This window comes from Stegodyphus dumicola, chromosome 2, assembly GCF_044657685.1.
Source record: "Stegodyphus dumicola isolate Sdum_Otavi_A_Nest chromosome 2, ASM4465768v1".
NCBI classification, from domain to species: Eukaryota; Metazoa; Arthropoda; class Arachnida; order Araneae; family Eresidae; genus Stegodyphus; species Stegodyphus dumicola.
Window position 1 is genome coordinate 260401601 of NC_140769.1, and position 21899 is coordinate 260423499.

A 21899-nucleotide genomic window follows, 5' to 3' on the forward strand; every position below is an offset into this window, starting at 1 on the left:
ATATACTTAAGGTTGTATCTAGGGCCGGCGCATAGATACCGCCTGGTGCAGCATCCACGGGTCTTAAATTCTGCTACAAAGCACCTTCCTAAGTTCTAAATTCTCACTGTGCCTAAACTTTGAATCCTAGTGCTTTCCTTAAATTGTAAAAAACTTCTTATCCCTTAATTTTGCTGCTCGGTGCTTCTCCAAATTCCAAAAATTTCGTCTTCCTGAAATTCTGCCATTCGGTGCCGACATATTCTGTCACCGTTTCTCGGTTTATGGTGAATAACATATCAGTTATTCATAATTAAAATTATCACCAAGCGTAATGTTAATCATCGCCAACCATAATGTCAGCATAAAAGGTTGCCATATTCTTGTTATTCAATTCCTAATATATATAAAAAAAATATGATGTGTACATCACATAACTCCTTTTTATGAAATATTAAAAATTATACGCATTTTTTCTTGCATTTCATTTGAACTTATTGTATTCAATTAAATCTACTTCGTCGATAGTGCAATAGAATAGAATAAATGCACTTTTTAAAATTCACTCTATTCGTTTACCATAGTGACACTGTGGCGCTAGGTTCACTTAACAGCGCTATATTTCATTCATATTATATTTCAGAATTTATATTATTCAAAATTTATATAATTTGAAGAATTATGTAATCGTTGCCACATGTTGTACTCAAATACTATAATAAATCTAGAACGCTGTATAAAAGAAATTAAGCAAACAAAATAAAAAAGAAAGTTTTCACAGACGATTCAGTATTTCTCATTCAATTAATTCAGTTCTCACTTTGCGACAAAGCAAAAATACATTAAAACTCAAGATGTCTGTATTGAAAATTAAAAAGTAAATCTTTAACACTCATTTCCTCGAAAAATTCCAGAAAGGATAAAGCATGATTTAATTCGCAATAATGAAGGCATTATCTTTGTTTTTGCGAAGCATAGTCTCTCTAGATTGGCAAAAATCTACTATTCTGCTGTTTCAAATGTAAACAAACATTTCCGTCATGTTATTCAAAAATTAGGCTTAACTGCACTTGAACAGCTTTTAAATTGTTGATAATTCTACAAATATTGCTTGCAGATTTCCTAAAGGCATGAAAACCCTAACCGGAAGATAAGAACAACATAATTCAATCATTTTTAAATCAAAAAATGCACAATTTACAAACATATAAGAGTAAAGAATTTGAGATTGTTGCAGGGTAACAAAGTGAATATATTTATTAATATATTTATATAAGTTTGGTGCGTCCGATTGCAACCAAAATATGAGGTGCACATATCTACATGTTACAGCAGTCCTATATAATACAAAATTTCTGAGTCTACTCGTTTTTGAGTTATGCGATATACGTACGTACATACATACGTAGACACCACGAAAAATTCTTCAGAATTCATTTTAAAGCAGTTTTATACTTTTTTGGGGGGAAAAGAGTATTTTATTCTGCCCTTACATACAGATGTGACACAAAAGCCATCTAATTCAGAAGTCAAACAACAAAAATCAGCGTAAATTTGCAAAATTTTCACAGGACTAGTTTCGATGGTTTTACCGAACCATCATCTTCAGCTGCAAAACCGCAAATGAATAAGATAGGAAATAATGTCTAGATAAGATAAGAAAGCCTGGACAAGAATAAGCAAGTGGCGCCATCTGTTGGCGAAACCAGAACTAAAACATAATTTCTCTAAAAGCCGAAGGCAAATTTGGATTGGAATTAGGATCGTTAACTAGAACAGAAAGATTTTTATGAATGTGAAATGCCTCTAGAAAATCCAGTTCTCCAATGGAAGATGTTTTTTGAATAATTTTGGCAGCAGAAAAATTGAAAGTGTGATTTTCGAACCAACAATGTTGAGCAACAGAAGACTTCTGTGTTTCCTTTTTTCTAACATATGCCTCATGTTCTTTGACGCGAAATTTTAAGGCTCTCTTAGTTTGGCCAATGTAAATTAAACCGCACTGGCAAGGAATCCTATAAATACCCCAGGAATTCATATCCGGAATGGGGTCCTTGAGTATAGAAGTTGGAATTTTATTGATGGGAGAGTAATTAACCCGAAAGTTAAATTTCTGCAAAATATGTGCAACTTTATAGCTAATTGATGGAAAGAAGGGAATGACAACAGAATTTTTATAATCTCCTAAAATAAGAGTGTGGCTTTTAGTGTGTTGAGATGAGAATTTTTTAACTGCTTGATTAATAATGTTGGGTGAAAAGCCCCTGTCAATAGCTATTGCTTTTAAATAATTTAGTTCTTCATCAAGGGCTAGTTTGGAGGAGCAAACTTGAAGAGCACGGAAAACATAGGAATAAAATGAAGCTAACTTTTGTTTAGTCGGATGACATGATTTAAAGTGTGGTGGAAGGCAAACCGATGAAGGTTTACGGTAAACTGTAGTACTGAAGTTGGATGTGTTACGTGTGACCAGAATGTCGAGAAACGGAAGAGAATTGCAAGTCTCAAGTTCAAAAGTGAACTGAATAGCAGGATCAATAGAATTCATTGTTGAAAGAACTCTATTTAAATCATCTTTATTACCTTCAAACAGGGTAAAAGTATCGTCTACGTAGCGGAACCATGCCATGAAGTTTAAAGTTTCAAACAATTTTGATTCATAATAATGCATGTAGATATCAGCCAGGATGGGACTGAGGGGGCTTCCCATGGCTAATCCCTTAGTTTGCTTGTAATATTTATTTTGGAATACAAAATGTGTTTGTTTCAAACAGAGTTGAGTGAGAGAAATTAGCTCATCAATTTCGATGCAAGAGAAATGAAATTCGCGAAGTCTGGTTTCTAGACATCTTAATGCACCCTCCACTGGGACATTAGTGAATAATGATTTTACATCAAAAGAAACCATGAGTAAATTACGAGGAGAAATGTTTTTAACCTTTTTTACAAACTCTATTGAATTTTTTATGGTGTAAATGTTATTGTCTAATAGAGTGGAAAATCTAGAAACTAAATATTTAGCTAATGGATACGAGGCAGTACCTAAATTTGATACAATAGGGCGGAAAGGAATGCCACTTTTATGAATTTTGGGAAGAGCATATAATCTGGCACAATTCGCAACAGATGGGATAAGCGAATGTTTTAAGTTGCTTGAAATGATTTGCGAAGATTTGATCGCAGTTTTTATTTTGGATAAGTCCGAAGGTGAAGGATCTTTAGGGATCGGATTATATGGTCCTTCGTTTAAGAGTTTAGTGACACCATCGATGTAAGTGTTCTTATCCATGACGACTATCTGGCCACCTTTGTCGGCCTTTGAAACGACAATATCCGGGTTAGAATGAATCTCGCGCATTGTAGCTCTTTCTCTCGCAGTTAGATTTGGTTTCAAAGGTTTATTATTATCGCTCATAATGTGAAATTCAATAATAAACCTTTGAAACCAAATCAAATAACTTTTTAGCTTTCTGATAGCATAATAAAAGCGACGGGCGCAAACTAAAATGTATATTTAAAGGTGACGAGAAGAAGGAGAAAACAAGTTTAAATTTTAGTTTGTGCGTGCCCATCGCTTTTATTATGGTATATCAGAAAGTTAAAAAATTATTTTAAACTTTTAAGCGCAATTTATAAAAGCTTTTTTTAAATATTTTTTTTTTAGCGAAAAATGTCTGATGGATATAAAAGAAAACACCAAAGTGGACATGAAAAACGCAAAAAGAAAGAGAAAGTGAGTGAGTCGCTTAGTAAAATTAAAGGTTCTTTATTGAAATATGTTAACATTTCTAAGGAGACAGAAGATAATGCAGATGCGGTAGATATTTCCTCGATCGAGGTTAGACCTAAAGAAGCTGAGGCTTGTTGGGACTCGCAAGAATGTTCAACCAATAAAACTGAGAATGTCACAGAAGACGAGGCTGACGGGAGTTTACGAAATTTTAACGACGCTTCCAAGCAGGTGGTGCCTGAATCACTACCAACAACATCAGCCTCAAGTATTTTCAGTTCTGATCCAGCACGGTGGACAACCATAAGCGCAGATCTTATCGATTACTTCTCTCGTAATCACCCTGTGCAGAAATTGGATATAAATTTTAAGTTATACGCCACTAAATTTGGCGAAATAATGAGATGTCCATCACAAGATTATTTTTTCAGAAAACTGAACAACAATGATATTATAAAAAGGGACTGGTTCATATTTTCCGAATCTACTGGCAAGTTTTTTTGTTATAAATGTATTTTGTTCAAATCGGACCTACCTGGAAATCCAAACCTGTGTAACCAATTCCTTACAGGCTTTAATGACTGGAAAAACGCACATTCGAGAATTTCAAGTCATGAAGTGTCAAAAGAACATTTTGCATCTATTTCTGCTTTAGTGAACTACCAACAAACTAGAAAAATTGATGAGACGTTTGATATTGTCAAGGAAAAAGAAAGCACATATTGGACAACGGTTTTAAGAAGAGTAGTGGAAGTAATTAAGTTTTTGGCCGAAAGGGGACTAGCGTTTAGAGGTGATAATGAAATACATGGTGATCCTAGTAATGGCAATTTTCTTGGGTGTATCGATCTCTTAGCCAAATTTGATCCGTTTCTAGAAGAACATGTAAGAAGATACGGTAATCCAGGCCGCGGAAAAGTATCATATTTATCCTCCACAACGTATGAAGAACTAATAATTTTACTGGGGTCAAAAGTATTGGAAAAAATAGTTACAGAAATCAAAGAAGCCAAGTATTATGGAATCACTGTGGATTCTACACCTGACGTTAGCCATACGGATCAACTCTCCATAGTTATTTGATATGTCTCAAAAACTGGAGATATATATGAAAGATTTTTTATGTTTGTTAAAATAGAAAAACATGATGCCAAGTATCTTTTTGACACTCTAATTTCAGTTTTAGAAAATCAGGGAATAGACCCAAAATTTTGCAGATGTCAGTCTTATGACAATGCGGCTAATATGAGCGGAGTGTATTCGGGAGTACAAACTAGATTTAGGGAAATCAACAGCGCAGCCACTTGGGTACCATGTGGAGCTCATAGTCTTAATCTAGTTGGCACAGCGGCGGCAGAAAGCTGCTTAGAAACTGTAAAATTTTTTTAAATTTTGCAAACGCTCTACAATTTCTTTGCAGCGTCCCCTCAAAGATGGTCTAAACTAAGGTCTTTGGGAAGTAAAATTTCTGTAAAAAGACTTTCAGAGACCAGATGGTCAGCACGTTATGAGGCTGTAAAAACATTATGTGCCCATTATGATGATATACGTGGTATTCTTACAAATATTTCAACTAGTGAAGGTATGAAACCTACAACAGTGATTGAGGCACAAACCTTAATCCATCAAATGAATACTTTGGAGATGGTATTACTCACAGTTATTTGGGAAGATCTACTAAAACACGTCGATATTGTAAATAAATCTCTTCAAGAACCTGGCATCGAGTTTAACACGATGGTGCGACTTTACGACAGTTTAATTCAATATTTATCTCACTGCAGAACTGAGGACATGTATAATAGCTATTATCTTAAGGCAAAAGCCCTTGCACCAGATTCAGAATTTAAAGAATCCGAAACTAGAGTTCGTAAGAGAAAACGACAGTTCGATGAAGGGCCAGATGAGACTCCCTCTCGCAGTGCCAAAGATTCCTTTAAGATTAATGTTTTTTTTTATTGTTCTGGATGTGCTTTGCGCTGAAATGACAAAGAGACGCACTGCGTATACCAGCCTTTATGACACATTTAGTTTTCTTACGGATAATACACTGACCGAGGACATTATCAAGGTTAAGGCTCAAGCTCTGGTAAAAATGTATCCGTCTGACTTAGAAGAAAACTTTGTTGATGAGTATTTGATTTTTTCAAATTTGTACCCCAAAACCACCTCTATAACGGATCTCATCAAATTACAAATAAAGGATAAACTTGTGTCAAGTTTCCCAAATGTTAATATTGCATTGCGCATATACCTTTCGATATTGGGTTCGAATGCAGAAGGAGAAAGATCATTCTCCAAGTTGAAGCTTATAAAAAATTTTATGCGTTCAACTATGGGTCAAGAGAGAACTTTGTCACTGGGCCTTCTGTGTATTGAAAGTGATGTCGCTTGTGGCATTAATTTTGAAGATATAGTACACAAATTCGCTGTGTCAAAATCCCGAAAAAAGGAGTTATTTTAGGATCTACTTAGTAAACCAAACGTTTTGTATTCGTATTTTTTGTGTATTTGTATTTACATATATTATTTTGACCTTCACTATATAATAATATAAAAATGTTTATAAGTTTTTGGAGTATTTTTATTTCAATATATTTTTTTTCAAAGCCCTAAGACCTTTGGCCTTCGTAGGCCCTAGGCACGTGCCTACTGTGCCTAATTGGTAATCTGGCCCTGTTGTGGGCCGCTATAACAAAGAAGTACCAGGGTTCGTAGCCGTCCTTACAAGTGCTTATAAGTCCTTATATTTGAAAATAAAATATAAAGGCCCTGATAGGTGCTTACTTTTTCTTTAAAGCCCTTACTTTTTTGTTTTTAGTGCTTATTTTTTGCTTTTAGTGCTTTTTTAATGAACGCGCATTTTTCCTCCCGTACCAAAGCCGAAACTAAATAAACAACTTTTCATCCTTATATGGAACGTCAGATGGTGAATCATACTCCCGGAAATAGCTTTTCCCCCCTTTCTCTGCATTAACGTAACCTCTGGTGCGCGCGAGAGTATAGACAGTTGCACTTCGTTCTTTTGTTCAAAGAATTGCGAAAACCGTAGAAAATTCCGGTGCATTCGGTATTCTTTTCCGCCCACCCAAATACTACACACGTCTGAATTTCTATCAAGATCTTAATAATTTGCATTCTAGTTCTGTGTGGTCAGTTCATATTCATGTTTATTATGATCGTTATGCTTATATTATGAGCATATGTATGAATATTTATAATAATATAGTTGCAGTAGCTGCTGAAGTGTAGATAAACTTCCAAAAATGGGTATATTTTTACACAGATTAGCTTTCTAAGGAATAATATTCGGAATGGCTTAAATAAAAGGAAAGTAATCGAACAGTCAGAATAATTTTTTTTCCCCCCAATACATTATGCAGTACGGAGGTTGGGAGGTTCTTCCCTTTCTCCGCAAAATCTCTAATATTGAAGCAGCGGACTTTTTTTTTTTTTTTTGTCCAATCTGGATTGAATAGGACTAAAAAGTTTTGCGGTCTACCCAACCCAAGCAAAGAATGATTTTATTCCAGAAATTTAACGCAGTCTGTTCAAAATTAGAATCAAAAACACCCCAGATTAGTAAGTCTCTTTCTTTTCCTTCATTTAGTTTTTTATTCTCCGAATACCGACAGCTGTTGATTCCGATTGTGTAATATCACGTATGGAAGAATTACGCCGCACGTATTGCGCAATATAATGTATGCGATATTTTGCAGAGATAATTAATTTTGATGTTCAGTCTGAGATTTACTTATGAACACGTAAAAGAGTTTTACTATGCTTTCTAAGCAGAATATTTCTCAGTTCCGTTGGTCTATATTTATATGATGCACATATCGAAATGTCAAAATCATTTATTTAGCCGAGAAATCTAAAGAACCCCTCCTCTTTTTCCCCTCCTCTTTTTCCAGTTACGCTCGACTATACGGAATATTCAGCAATTTCCGAGTATGCGGGTTAGTTAAGCTTTTACTGTTTAAGGATGACTGCATGAAGCAATTTCCCTTCTCCTGATTTCAGAAATGTTCCTCTTTTTTACTTAAATTACTTTGCTTGGAATATATGTTAAGGGAAAACTGTAATGCAACGAAAATTTAGAAAATGTTCAGAATTTTGATTTAAATTATTTAAATATTAATAGGAGTGGAAAAATAAATTGTATTTATTATTAGGTGCCAAGCGAATACAATTAATATGACTTATTATTATTTATTTTCTATATTTTGAACTGAAATTTCATCATTAAATCTTGTAATATAGTTTAGTTCTGCATAGTTTTTTTTTTCTCTCATTGTAAACTAATTCTGTAAATTGAACTGTCATTTAAAATTTAAAAAAAAAAAAAGTTGTTTTCCATGGTTGAGGTAATGCTTATTCTCTTCATAAATATTGCATTGCTCATATTTTAAATTGCAAGTCTAATTTTTCTTTTAAGGTTATGCAGTTGTGTATAATGTAATTAGACAGGTGCTTATTTTTTTTCTTAAAATGTGCTTGAAAAGTGTTTATAGGTGCTTATTTTTTTAACTAAAATGTGGCTATGAGCCCTGAGTACCCTTTTCTGATTTATCATTTTTGGAATTCTCTTCATACACAGAACTATAAATTAGAACATCTTGATTTTGAGTAGGTAACTGCACCCTTTCTCCAGCATTTGTGAGTTATTACTGTCATCATTGAATTTAATATCAAGTAAACAGATCACATTATTGGCTTCTGTGCTTCAGAGACATCATCTTTTGTCTCCATCCTTATCTTATTAGCTAAGCATACTTTGTAGCTTTGTTATCCATTTTCTGTCTCTTTTGCTTGGGAAAATTGGCATAACAAACAAATCCTATTAGGAGGAGATATTTCATTTGAGGTTTCTTTTTCATCCATAGCTCATATGGACTCAGACTTCTACTAATGATTTGTCAGTTTTGTTTAATATATATATATGGCAGTGTTGGCTAGTTCAGCCCCATATTGCTTCAGGAAAATGAGCTTCAGAATTTGAGTACTTAAATGTTCTTGCCATTTCGATTTATTGTACACATGTCTTGTTCACTGGACGCATTTGATTCAGGAATTTGAGTTGCTGTAAATCTTTGATTTATTTCTTCAGATTGCAAAATTGCAAACAAATGGGTTACAGATTACAAAAATGGATTCTAATTATAAATGTGTCCACCTCTAGCTGCAATACATTGGCAGCAGTAATGTTCCATGCTGTCAGTTAAGTTGCCTGTCAATGAAATGGAAAGCAATGACCAGATACTGAGTAGGCCATGTTCAAGCTCATCTAACGACCTTGGAGGAAAACTTAAAGCAGCAGCTTTCTCCCAAGGTAGTCCCAAATATTCTCTATCGGAATCAGATCTGGGCACTGAGCAGGCCATTCCATCTGCTACATACCCATGATGCTCAATATATTCTTCAGTAGCCTGTGCTCGATGCGGACGCCCATTGTTGTTCATCAAAAGAAATCCAGGATCAATAGCAGTGTCATATGGGTGAACATATTGATCGATTCTCAATATATTCTTCAGAAACCCGTGCTCGGTGCAGTCACCCATTGTTGTCCATCAGAAGAAATCCAGAATCAATAGCAGTGGCATATGGGTGAACATATTGATCAAAGATCTTGTCTCGATATCTCACATCATCGAAGTTCTTCTATGGAACACATGTAGGTCAGTGTGACTACTAAGAGCTCAAACTATTATTCCACCACCTCTGTAATTGTCTTTCCACAATGTGGGATTGGTTGTATCTGGTGCATTGTGCCCTTCAGATCAGCTGATGACATAAATCACTTTCCAATGTGAACCTGGACTCATCTGTGAAGAAAACATGCCCATTGTTGAATGTCCTTAGAGATGTATTCTTTTGCCCAACAAAAATAGCCACCTCTGTGTTCTCTTTTCAAGAGGACACAAACAACTAGTCGGCTTGTATACAGACCTGTATTATGCAGGTGCCTGCACACTGCAGTAGTTGAGATTCTTGTTTTAGTAATGCTGCTCCTCCTTCAGGCCAAAAGAGCTAAATAATGGTCTCCCGCAGGTGTGTGGTGTCATCGTAAATGCAGTCAATAAGGGGAGAATGATGGTAATTATGATGGTGAAAGTAAACAGGCGTGTCAAAGGGTAAAAGGGCAGATATATTTTTTTAAAAAAAAGAGATGTTTTTAGGTCTTGTTCAATATCAGTGTATCAGGAATAAAAACCTTAAATGGAGCTTGAAGTGGATGGTTTAAAAGCAATTACAAATACTTTTCATGTATATTGCCTGACGAAATTTTCCATATTATCAGCAAATACTTGTTTTTTATATTATAAAAGTTTATTGCTTAGCAGTATAAAAATAATTTTTAATGATATAGTACATAAACATCAATAATAAAGTATTTATAACTATTTTTACTAATAGTTTTTCAAATATCAGCATCATTAATGTAGAGTAACCATTTGAAACCAAAATCAGATTTGCGTTAGTATAATGGCTCCTATTATTCTGAATATTATTGGAATAATTTAAAGATTAAATCGAGATAGATATGAGCAATGTTTATATATATATATAATATACATAACATAAACGTACTAACAAGGAAAATTAACCCAGAAAAATGCGAATCGACTGCTATTGAACTGTAAAGAGGAATGTATTAGAGGCAAAATGACAATCAAAATTGCATTTTAGGTAGTTATTACTAATTATAACAGATTAAAGTATTTGAATATGAATATTATTTAAATATTTAAGAAAAAAATTATGACTGTGAAAATAGAAAAAGCTCTCTTCAAATGTTTCCATTCTTATAGAATGCAGATGAATTCATTTATAACTCGATGAAAACTAAAATGTATTAGCTAGTTACTCTTGTTCTCTATCGAGCATGTAAGTTCAGTGATCTGGTTTAATGTGCAATTTCTTTTAAATTTAAGTAATTCAAGAATAATTAGGAAAGAACCTATTTCTCTTCTTACCCTTAAATTCTTCATTTATAAAAGTGCATTTTCAGCTATAATCTTGTTAAATAATTCTCTGTATATAACTGAGAGCAGAATAAATAAGACACATAAATGGCTTTGAAATGAAATCAACATTGAGATTCTTTTTTTAAGAAATATATCGAAGGTTATAAAAAATCTAAGAAGTGAAGTAATTTCATAGACAATTACAATCCACCTTCCACTTGAAAACCACTACATTTCTGTATCTAAAATTAACTGATGAACAATTCGAAAGTATTTAATTATGAAAGTTATTTTTTCAGCAAAAAATGAAATGTATTGAATTTAATGAAACTTAATTTATGCAAACATCATTTCTTCACCCACAGTGATTTACAGTATAATTTTTCTTATTCATATTTGATCTGAATTTTGTAGAACTTAACTAAAGATTCAACAAGTGTTTAATCAGTAAATCTTCATATTTAATTTTTTATATACTTATGTGGTATGTTTATTCATATAATAGTATGTGCATCATAAGTATATTAATTATTTCATTTTGTTTTCGTCGTATGTGAAAGCACTTTGATAAATTAAATCTTCCCTTCCCTATTCAGAATTTTCATAGTATAAATGTGAAGCATAATTATGAAATGAAATGAACCAATGAATATAAAATTTAGAATATCTAATTAGATATTAATATATTTTACATCAGAATGATATTATTAGTACAGTAAAAACTCAGCTGATTGAAAAGCTTGGGAGATGCCAAATTCCAGATATGTGAAAATTCTAGATATTCGAGCATATAAAAAAACACAATTCTTGGCAGAAAAGCCAAATGAATGGAAGAAAGAATGTCTGGTCTAAAGTTATAAAAAGAGTTCTTTTATTTATTATCAACTTGAATAATCAAATGCCTAACATATAAATTAAAAGAGATTTCATATTCAAGTATGAAACTCCATTAATCATGAGTATTGGCAGAGATCTTACCAAACAGGCACCAGTCATTTCAGCAGAAGTTTGGAGGAACAGATTGCTCTTTATTTAATTAATTAACACATACAAATTATGGCACTACACATAAAAAACTTAAGTCGCTTGTCATAATTTTTTACATTGAACAGCCAATATTTATCCATTTTCACTTAAGTCATACTTTTCTTGATGCCAGGATCCTGTAAATTTGAAAAAACTTTGCTGCATGCTGTTTGTTCTATTGAAGACCAGTCCCAAATTTTAATAATTTTTTCAAAATGTTATTGAAAAACAGATAAACAGCAGTCATCTTACTTTGTTTTTTACAAAAACTATATCAATTTACTGAGAAATAATTGGGTTTACGTAAAGCCTAAGCGTTAGTAATGCTTATCCATTATTTATGTTAAATCACGTTTTTTAGTGACAATCTTTGTATGATTCAAATCGTAGTCCTATTTGTGTTTTGAAACCAAGATGCATATCTCTTATTTACTTAATTTTGAATTTTTTTTTTAAAAAAGTAGTATGTGAATTCAAATATGTTTTGCTTACTTGAGCTTTTCAGCTAATTGAATGTCTGATAGTTGGGCATTTTCTGTAATTGAATAACATGTTTTGTGCATTATAAAGTGAATTTAAATGCAGTTCATTTGAAATGATGCTACTGTGCAGCTTGGGGAGGGGAAAAAAAACTGGTTTGTGACTTGAGAATGAGATTTCATATTTGAAGTTTAGCGGCTATGGAATACCTAAACAATTAAATGCTAATTAAGACACAATAACACGCCGAATAAATACTAATTCAGAAGTCAAACAACAAAAATCAGCGTTATACCTACAAAATTTTCACAGGACTAGTTTCGATGGTTTTACCGAACCATCATCTTCAGCTGCAAAACCGCAAATGCACGGTCAGTGCAACATTCATTTGCGGTTAACCATCGGTAAAACCATCGAAACTAGTCCTGTGAAAATTTTGTAGGTATAACGCTGATTTTTGTTGTTTGACTTCTGAATTAGTAATTAAATGCTATTTCAATCAATGTGTGTAAATTATATGCAAAGAATATCTGATATATCATTACTGCAAGTAAAGTGAGCCACTGAACAAAATAAACTTTAAAAACGAAATTGGAAAACTATGGTATATCCACTACATTAAGTCTGTATTTAGAAAGTTCTTTACCTTGGGTCAGGAAACAGGTGTATTGAACTACTCCAAATGCACGGTCAGTGCAACAGCACATGCAGTGCTCAGATTGTCAGTAAGATGACCTGTGCTTTGACTTCTGTTGATGCTGCAGCATAGCCTAAAATTGTGCATTTGAAACATATATGGATGTATCAGTGATATGGTTGCATTATATCTGATAAATCATGTTAGTTTGCAGCATCATAATAGCTGCATCCAAGTTTGATGACAGCCCAGGCGCAGATATCATGACCCTTGCATTAAGTGGCATCATAACATAGGTTTGCCACTGGATTTTACTCCTGTACCTACCTGATATATGCTGGAGGCACAGTTGGCCCTAACTACATTTCTGAAATTTTGGATATGGTTCTTTTCCCTTAATTTCAAAACTTGCTTGCGACCATGTTTCAGTAGTATGATGGGTGACCGCATTTGTCACAAAACCATCAACAATTCTTCATTGTCTACCAGATTGCACTGCTGCTGTTGCTCTCCATTCTTCTGATATATTGCCGGTCGAATACATCTGGCTTTATAATTGGCAAGTGACTGGTCCACCAAACACCACTTGTAGCTACATTAAATGAACTTAAGCAGCGTGTGAAAAGAGCGAGTGCTGACATACCTCAAATACATATGCATAGCCTCTTTTCTTCAGTGCCAAAAACATATCATAGCAATTATTGCCAGCCACATAAAATACTGATTTCTTTGTATTCTACAAATTGAATGGGAATGTAATTTGAATTATTTCACTTTCATGCCATATCCTAATTGTCCATTCAATATGCTGTTACATTTTATATGGCCAGATGTCTAATTTGTGTCCTTTTTTTAATATAAAGAAATAGTCAATGATTAATTGTCATAAGCAGTTTATTTCGTATTTTAGTATTACCTGTAAATGGTCAATTGCATTAATTTCTTTTCTATTTTTAATTTTGCAGGATATTTTTCTGACAAAATTGGCAGAAAAGGAGTTTTGATGTACATGTCTACTCTGTTATTAGCAGGATGGTTGCTTATAGCATATGCCACATCATTACCATTTGTATATGCTGGAAGAAGTCTAACTGGAATATGCTGTGGTCTGATTTGTGTTGTTACTCCTATGTATATTGTAGAATTATCACCGCCAGCAATTAGAGGTAAACTGGGCTCCATGTTCCAGTTGTATATCTGCATTGGAATAATTATTTCTGCTACATTTGGTTATTTCTTGCCTTGGGAATGGGTAGCTGTGGCTGGAGCAGCTTTTGCAGTTCTAGCACCAGTTTCTCTCCTTCCTATGCCTGAATCTCCTAGATGGCTTTACATGAGTGGAAAGCACTCAGAAGCTGTTCAAGCAGTGAAATTTCTGTATGGAGATTCAACTGATGCTTCTCTTGAATTAATTACTGAGAATTACAATACACCGTCCAAGAGTGAACTTTCATTTCGAGAAATATTTCAACCAACGGTATACAAGCCGACATTGCTTTCAATAGCCCTCATGTTCTTCCAGCAATTTTCTGGGTCAAATGCTGTATTGTATTACACTGTTTCCATATTCAAACAAGCTAATAGTTCAGTGGAACCAAGTATGGGGAATATATTTGTGGCAATAATTATGTTCTTTTTTACTCTTTTGAGCAGCTGCATAATGGACTCAGTGGGAAGAAAGAAATGTATTTTTGTATCAAGTTTATTAATGTGCTTATCCTTGAATGCATTCAGTACATATCTATATCTTTCTAACCAGAATCCTGTATTGAAAGAAACATTAGGTTGGATTCCTCTTTTGTGTCTTTTGGTCTACATTGCATCTTTTTCTATTGGTCTTGGACCTATCCCTTGGTTAATGATGCCTGAAATGTCTCCTTTACATGCACGAGGATTAATATGTGGTTTGGGTACTGCATTTTCTTGGATATTTGTATTCATCATTACCAAAAGTTTCCTAGAAATTGAATCACTGGTATATGACTTTGGTGCTTATTGGATATATTCATGCTTTTGCTTCATGTGTTGTTTCTTTAGTATATTCCTTTTACCAGAAACTAAGGGTAAAACATTTGAAGAAATTGAAAGTCATTTTGCTGGAGGACAAGCTCGCCTGCAGCGACTGCAAGAAATTCCAAACAATCGGTCAACTGATTTAGAAGGTTAACAAATATTTTATAAGAATACTGAGAGACATGTAAGAGACTCTTATAGACTAAGAGATGTTAAAAGTATTTATGAAATATAATATCTCTTTTTATTGATTATATGTATTTTATTAGTAATTTATTTTAATTTAGGAGGACAAAATTCTCCTTATATTTATTTCAACAACTCTCAATTCTTTATTCTGCATTTATATTGGGTCAAATTAAATGTCATATATTTATTACAAGGTGTTTAAGTAGAATGAACTATTTGTTTAAATTAAAATGCAAATATCAAAATAAATAATATTTGTAAATAACTTTAAGTTAAGTTCATACATTACATAAAAAATTAATATTTGTTTAAAGAAAATACAGATCTGTTTACATTTTACAAATAGCTGTCATTTATTCATAAAATAAATTTAATGTAAACTTTCTAAATAACAAAATAGTTGTTCAAATTATATTCTGGACTAAATACAAATTTTAATGCAAAAAAAAGAAATCTTGTATCTGAGGGCTTAATATTGAATTATAATTATGTCACTTTTGTTTTAATGATGTAGTTAAAGAAATATAGGGAATATTTTGTCAAATTTAAATTATTTGATGTATGATGGTACTCATGTGTTTCATGAGAATGTATTTATTTGCATGAAAAATGTATAAAATAATGTACTGTTAATAATGTATGCTGTTTCTGTTAAGTTCCGCTGGAGGTATAAATATATGTACCATAGAACTCCAATAATCTGTAAACCTTGGGGCAATGGACTGTGTGTATTATAGGTGATGTTTTTCTTAGTTTTGTTTACATTTCCTCCGTTTTAATTTTTGCTGGACGTATCGATTGTTTGCATTATCTGAAGCCATGAATTAACCTTATCATAATAATTACATAATCAGAATTAGTAGAATATAAAACTGTTATATTTTGTAAATATAATTATTTGCAAAGGAAATAATGCTAATAAAAACGGTGGACACAGTGAAGAAAAAAAGGTTAAAATGAGTGAAAAATATTTTGAAGAAGAAGAAAACTGTTTTATAAAAATGCGTCAAACTTTTTTTGTGTTAAAAGAATTAAATACTTTCATAATTACCCTGTCAATTGTGAAACTTTGATACCATTGAACCATAAAAGTTAGCAGAGATCTCACCGAACTTGCACTAGTCATTCTAGCAGAATTCTGAAGGAACTGATGCTTCATTATTTAATAAACAGTCGGTATTTGATGTGCTGTGTTCTTGCAGTTTGTAAAACATTTTTCTGCCACTACTAATATTTATGTTAAGCCTTTTCATTTTACCAGAAACTGTGCTTAAAAGTCTATGAGTACAAACCTCTGTAAGTTTCAGTCTATCACTGTTTTGTCGGCCATTTTCTTTCTCCCATTTAACATGCATTAGTTCTTTTAACCATCTATAAATGGACAGCCCATGAACTGCATTCTTTTTCAACCTTGTTAAAGTTTTGCACATTGCATCATCATTGTTTGTACTTTTTCATAGCATATTGTGATGTGTCCGTTAAGACATATTTTTTAATGGTAGGATTCCATAAATTTGAGAAAATCTGCGGTACTTTTCCGTTTTGCCGGCGCAAGCGATAAAGTCGCCAGTAATGGTACAACCGATGCCAAACGAAATATCCTCGCCGGTAACCTTTTACTTTCACATTTACATTTTCAAAATAAGTCACAGCCATTTCTTATCAGATTGATTGTTTCTTTCAATACTGGCATACAATTACATAGAAATTTTACCAGATAGTTTGAATTTTATGCCCTAAGGCCATTCGCGGGCGGTAATTAAGTCAATTAGGATGCAATCACACCGCTCACCCGATGGCGAAAATATAGAAAAGGCAGAGTCAAGGGTTAAATTCATGCATTCTAATGAGAATGCACGAGCAAAGTAAAGCACTGCAATTTTAATTTCTGAGTAAGCTATTCGTACGAATTGAAATAATTCTTGCATTTATACTTGTACTCCAAATTAAGATTTAACTTGAAATTAATGTAGCTAATTACTGAGAGAATTAGATTTTTGTAGTGTAGTTTAAGTGAGATGGGGTCATGTGATGTGAACTGGCAGATTAGGATGTTGTACGCTGAGAGCATAGTAAATTCATAAATTGTCTTTTTACCAATTTATTGTCTTTATTTATTGGCTTCTTTACAAAATTTTAAACTAATATTAAAATATTTATACTTTCAAAATAAAAAGTTCTTAGAACTAACATTTTTCAAAAATTTTTATGCGTGTATGCTGTGTGTTTTCGCCAATAAAGTCTACTTGGCAAGATTTGCGCCGGCGAAACGGAAAAGTACCAAATCTGCTTTTTATTCTATAGAAGACAGGTCCCAAATTTTAATCATTTTTTCAAAATGCAAGAAAATAGTACAGTAAGTAGCAGTTAATTTATATCCTTGTTCATAAAAAATAAAAAGTTTCTTATCCATAATCAGTTGGGGTTACGTCAAACAAAAGTGCAAATGTTATGAATGTATTGTTAGGACAATCTTATCAATAATTCCCATTAAATCGTGCTGCCTGGCAGCAGTTTCATGATTGACAGGATAATACGTAAGTACCAAAAATTAATACCATTAGTATTACTTTCAAAATAATTTTTGTGCTCTTTCAAGAAAGAAAAATAAGTAAATAAACTTTCCAAAAACCTTTACACTAAAATTTTCTCCTTTAATTTATTCCTCTGTTGATACGACTGTTATGTTCTATGCATGTGCATTTATAATTCTACGAGCAGTTAAAAAAAAGCTGAAGCTTAGCTCATTTTTCTTTACTATGTTTTCCATTTTTCATACCAGAAATGTCTCTGCATGTACTATTTTAATAAATTTTCTGTATTCATTGCCGATGTAAACTAGCTTGTTGGTTGCACAGGTGTAAATAAAGCAGCTATAAGGTGTATTTAAGTGGAAATTCAAGCATTAGAAGAGTTCTGGACAAATAAATTCATTACATATGGTATCTACATAAACTCGGAATTAGCTTTAAGAAACAGCAGAATGTATATTCAAAAGGAAGAATCTAAGCTAAAAATTAGCAAAGATTCATGATTCTTGCTTAACATAAAATGAAAATGTTGATGTGTGTGCAGAAAATACTTAATGATTTTAAAAATTAAATACTTAATAAAAAAATTCCTTTTTCAATCAAAAATGTGTACAATAAATAGAATGTATTTTTATAGATATAAGAAAAAAATGCTGTTAAATTTGGTGGACGGAATTTTTTTTAAAGCAAAATTCTGTTTATTTACTTAATCAAATTTATTTATTTTTATCAAAATTCTGTTTACAAATATATGCAGAGAGCTCTGTTATTTAATTAAATGAGTTAAATGGCATTTAATTTGAATTTCTGAAGTATAAAGTTGCTTTTTCTGAGTACAAGTTTCAGCAATCTGGGAAATTATTATTGACACTTTTAATATTTTGCTTTCATTTTTTATATGAAATATACGACTCAAAATAATAATGCTAAATTAACTCGGCTGCTTAAAGTGAAGTACCCGTTATTAAATCATTCTTTAATCATTGATAATATTTTAGAAGAATGTATGAAGAATAGTATTTTATGCATAGAATAAAAATTTTAAAAAGAATTTATATAGTAAATCACAAAATGTGCTTGAAAAATCTATTGCAATGTGGAATAATAGGTTTATAAAATTGAACCAAAAAGAGATTTATTAAATATACTTATTTAGCAAAGTATTTCTGTGTGCATTTGGATTATTTTTGGATATAAATAGCTGTGAATAAATTCAAGTTTATTTTTGCATGTGTTTGGTTTTATAATTTTAATGGGTTCCTTTTCTTAGTTTTTTATTGCAATAATTTTTCATAGTAAACAAAGAGAAAAAAAAAGACTAATTTATATATCAATATATGTATAGTACATGTTTCAAAAGATTGTTAAATCTCTTTCTGATGATTTGATGAACACTATATGCATGCACACTTTATGTTATGATAATGGATGTGGTATGCTGTACGCCAGTGAAATATTATGGTAATAATTTTATGTAAATTATATTTGTTTTGTACATGTTATAATAAAATGCTCATGCTATTAACATGTATGCTATATGAAAATGCCCACATCACATCACATTCGCGTTAAATATATCTAGAACCCACCTTATGACATTTACAACACTCATTTTCTTTTAGTAATTCATTAAATAAATATAAGCTTTCAAACTTTCTAAAGAGAAACAAAACTAAACAATTATTTAATTTTTTTAAAACAAAACATTTGCGTTGTACTTTTCCATTTCATTTATGTTTCATTTATACATTTCTAACCAAAGATCTGTGTGTGTTAGAAGCTTGCTTCAAGTGCCAAATTTTTATTTGCATTATTATTGCAAAGTGATATTTTAACAAGTGCGAATTTTTATCATTGTGCATGCAATCTCATGGCATTTTGCAATTGTGCAGATTTTAAACCTTTATAAGTAACAATCAATTTTAGATAAATACTTAGATCTGTTTTACTTAATAATATGGTTTATGTGCATTGATGTGTTGCAATTGTGAGACTTTTAAAATATATGTACTATTAAAAATATGAAGCAGTGCAGATTTACATAGTTTCTTGGTATTTTATTAGCTTGGAAACAGATTTATACAGCAGGCACTGCTTAATGTGATTGATTATATTTGCCTATATATTGAGAACTTAACTAATTTAAGAGATATATAATTAATTTTCATAGCGCATCTCTTACTATGTCAGCATTTGTACAAAATTCACCAGTTTCAAAATTTTTCTTCAGAAAGTGTATCGCATGATGTTCTTGGATTTACTTCAGAAAATGACTGACAGATACCTTTTTCAGTCATTGATTCTGTAACTTCAATTTTTTTTTAATATTTCCGCATGAAAGATATTTTTCATATATTTTTAGCATTGCAAGGTTGTCTAGAATTCTACTTCATTATTCACTTATTAATTCAGCTGATCCTTCTAAAACTTGGAAAATAAGTTTCTTTCACATTGTTACCTTAAATCAAAATCAAGCTGCATTAAGTATTTATTCCCTTACTATATGACATGTCTCTGCTATTTAGCAATTTTTGTTCCCTGTTTCAACCTTATTTGGTGATTTTATTTCAGTTTAAAAAAATTCATGCTGCAATAATTTGATAGCATTAACCACATTGTTGATCACAATGAGCAATGTATTTTCCATATTTCATATAGAAATCACCTTAATTTCATCTGGTTCGATAACAATATCTGAATAACAACATTAATGACAATTATGTTAAATGACACCTATTAAGCACTCAAGTGTACCAATATTGGCAAGAGATCAGAAGTCGCCAACTTATTTACCATATCAAAATGTTAGTGGGTGAAATATTTTGAAACATCAGGCTGCATTTTATTACAGTAAATTAATTTTGTGTGTGACATTTATGCTTCATCTTTACAGAAATATTAAAAAAGGGGTGATTTGTATTTCATCATTCAAAATAGCCATTGTTTTTCTGCTGCATCAAATACTCAGTGTTGCTTATCGATTATAGCACTGTCCAAAATGGGCCCTTGTTTCCTATTTTAAATAATTTTATGATTTATCACATTTTTTTCTCCTGTGTGTCAAAAAATCATTTCTGTGCTCAACTAATAGTTTCCTTTTTAATGAATAATAAAATTATGTAAGAACTTTATCTCTGCAGTATGAAGAAATTTTGTATTTTAATTCTCTTGTAATAGATTTTTATATTGTAGAATTGTGTTGAATAACTATATTAACAACTTAGCTAAATTTCGATTACATTTTAATTAGCCTTTTTTTTTTTTTTTTTTTTGTTGTTGTTATGGTAAAGGCGGAATTATAATCTGGCAGTAGTTTTGTAAATAGTATTATGTTTTGCATGCAGATTGAACTCTATCCTTGTAAGCAGCTTGTAATTTAAAAAGTATGTTCAAATGAATAGATTTTAAAAGTGAACTGGCTAATGTCCATAGAAAATTTTTTAAATTACGGAGTTATTTTGATGGTAGTTTATGTTATTAGAATACCTTTTGCTGTGTTGAGTTTATTTAACAGGAATCGAAATTAGACTTTCTGGTGAATGCATAAAAATATGTCATGTAGTATCACTGCATTTTTTCTTCTGTTTTGACAAACAAAATATCTGTGTATGTATATATGTATGAAAAATATATGATTCTATGTATTTTTGTTTGAATTAATTAAAATCGTAATTTTATTTTAACAATAAAATAGCTGAGAAATACTTAAGCTCAGAAATCAGTAGTTTGCTTTTCAGCAAATTAAAAACATTAACCTCTTTATCAAAAATTATAAAAACTATACATAATCTGTAAAAAACTTGGATTGTTAGAAATTTTGTTATGAACTTATAATGCAAATGGAAATTGAAAATGAATTTTAGTCGTATACCAAAATATTTATAGTAGTCATTGATTTGGCATTATCATTTTTGTGATGCCCTTTGAGCCTTTTTGGTGGTGTTTGTCACTTTTGGAAATACTGGTCTATTTTATTAGAGATTATTTTACTGCTCATCGCCAGAGGTCTCATTTAGCAGTTTATTCACGTGTTTTCCACTCGACTGCCTTGAGACCTGGTAGAGGCAACTGCCACGACGTCCTAGTTTCTAATGTGTTGCAATAGAGTTCTTCAGCATCTGTAAACAATATTTTGTAGACTTTTTCCCCTCTCAAAAAGACATAAAAAAACAAGGCTGAAAGGGTTAAACAAATTAGATTTGATAATGACAAGTCATATTGTTTGAATGATAGTATGTACTTATATTTATAACTTTTGTATTTATTTATCTCTATCAGAAATGTACAGCTAGATATGAATATTTATAGTTTTATATGTTTCATGCAAATAAAATATATGTTTTTTA

General features: G+C 31.8%; 1 protein-coding gene across 1 annotated transcript in view; it reads left to right on the forward strand.

Annotated features, from left to right (window-relative positions):
* Positions 1-21899, forward strand: part of LOC118191901 (facilitated trehalose transporter Tret1-like) — a 30950-nt gene extending 9051 nt beyond the window's left edge. The window contains exon 3 of the mRNA XM_035362756.2: positions 13786-21899. Within this exon, the coding sequence (XP_035218647.2) occupies positions 13786-14987 (1202 nt within the window). The 3' untranslated portion in view covers positions 14988-21899. The remainder of the gene's footprint in view (positions 1-13785) is intronic.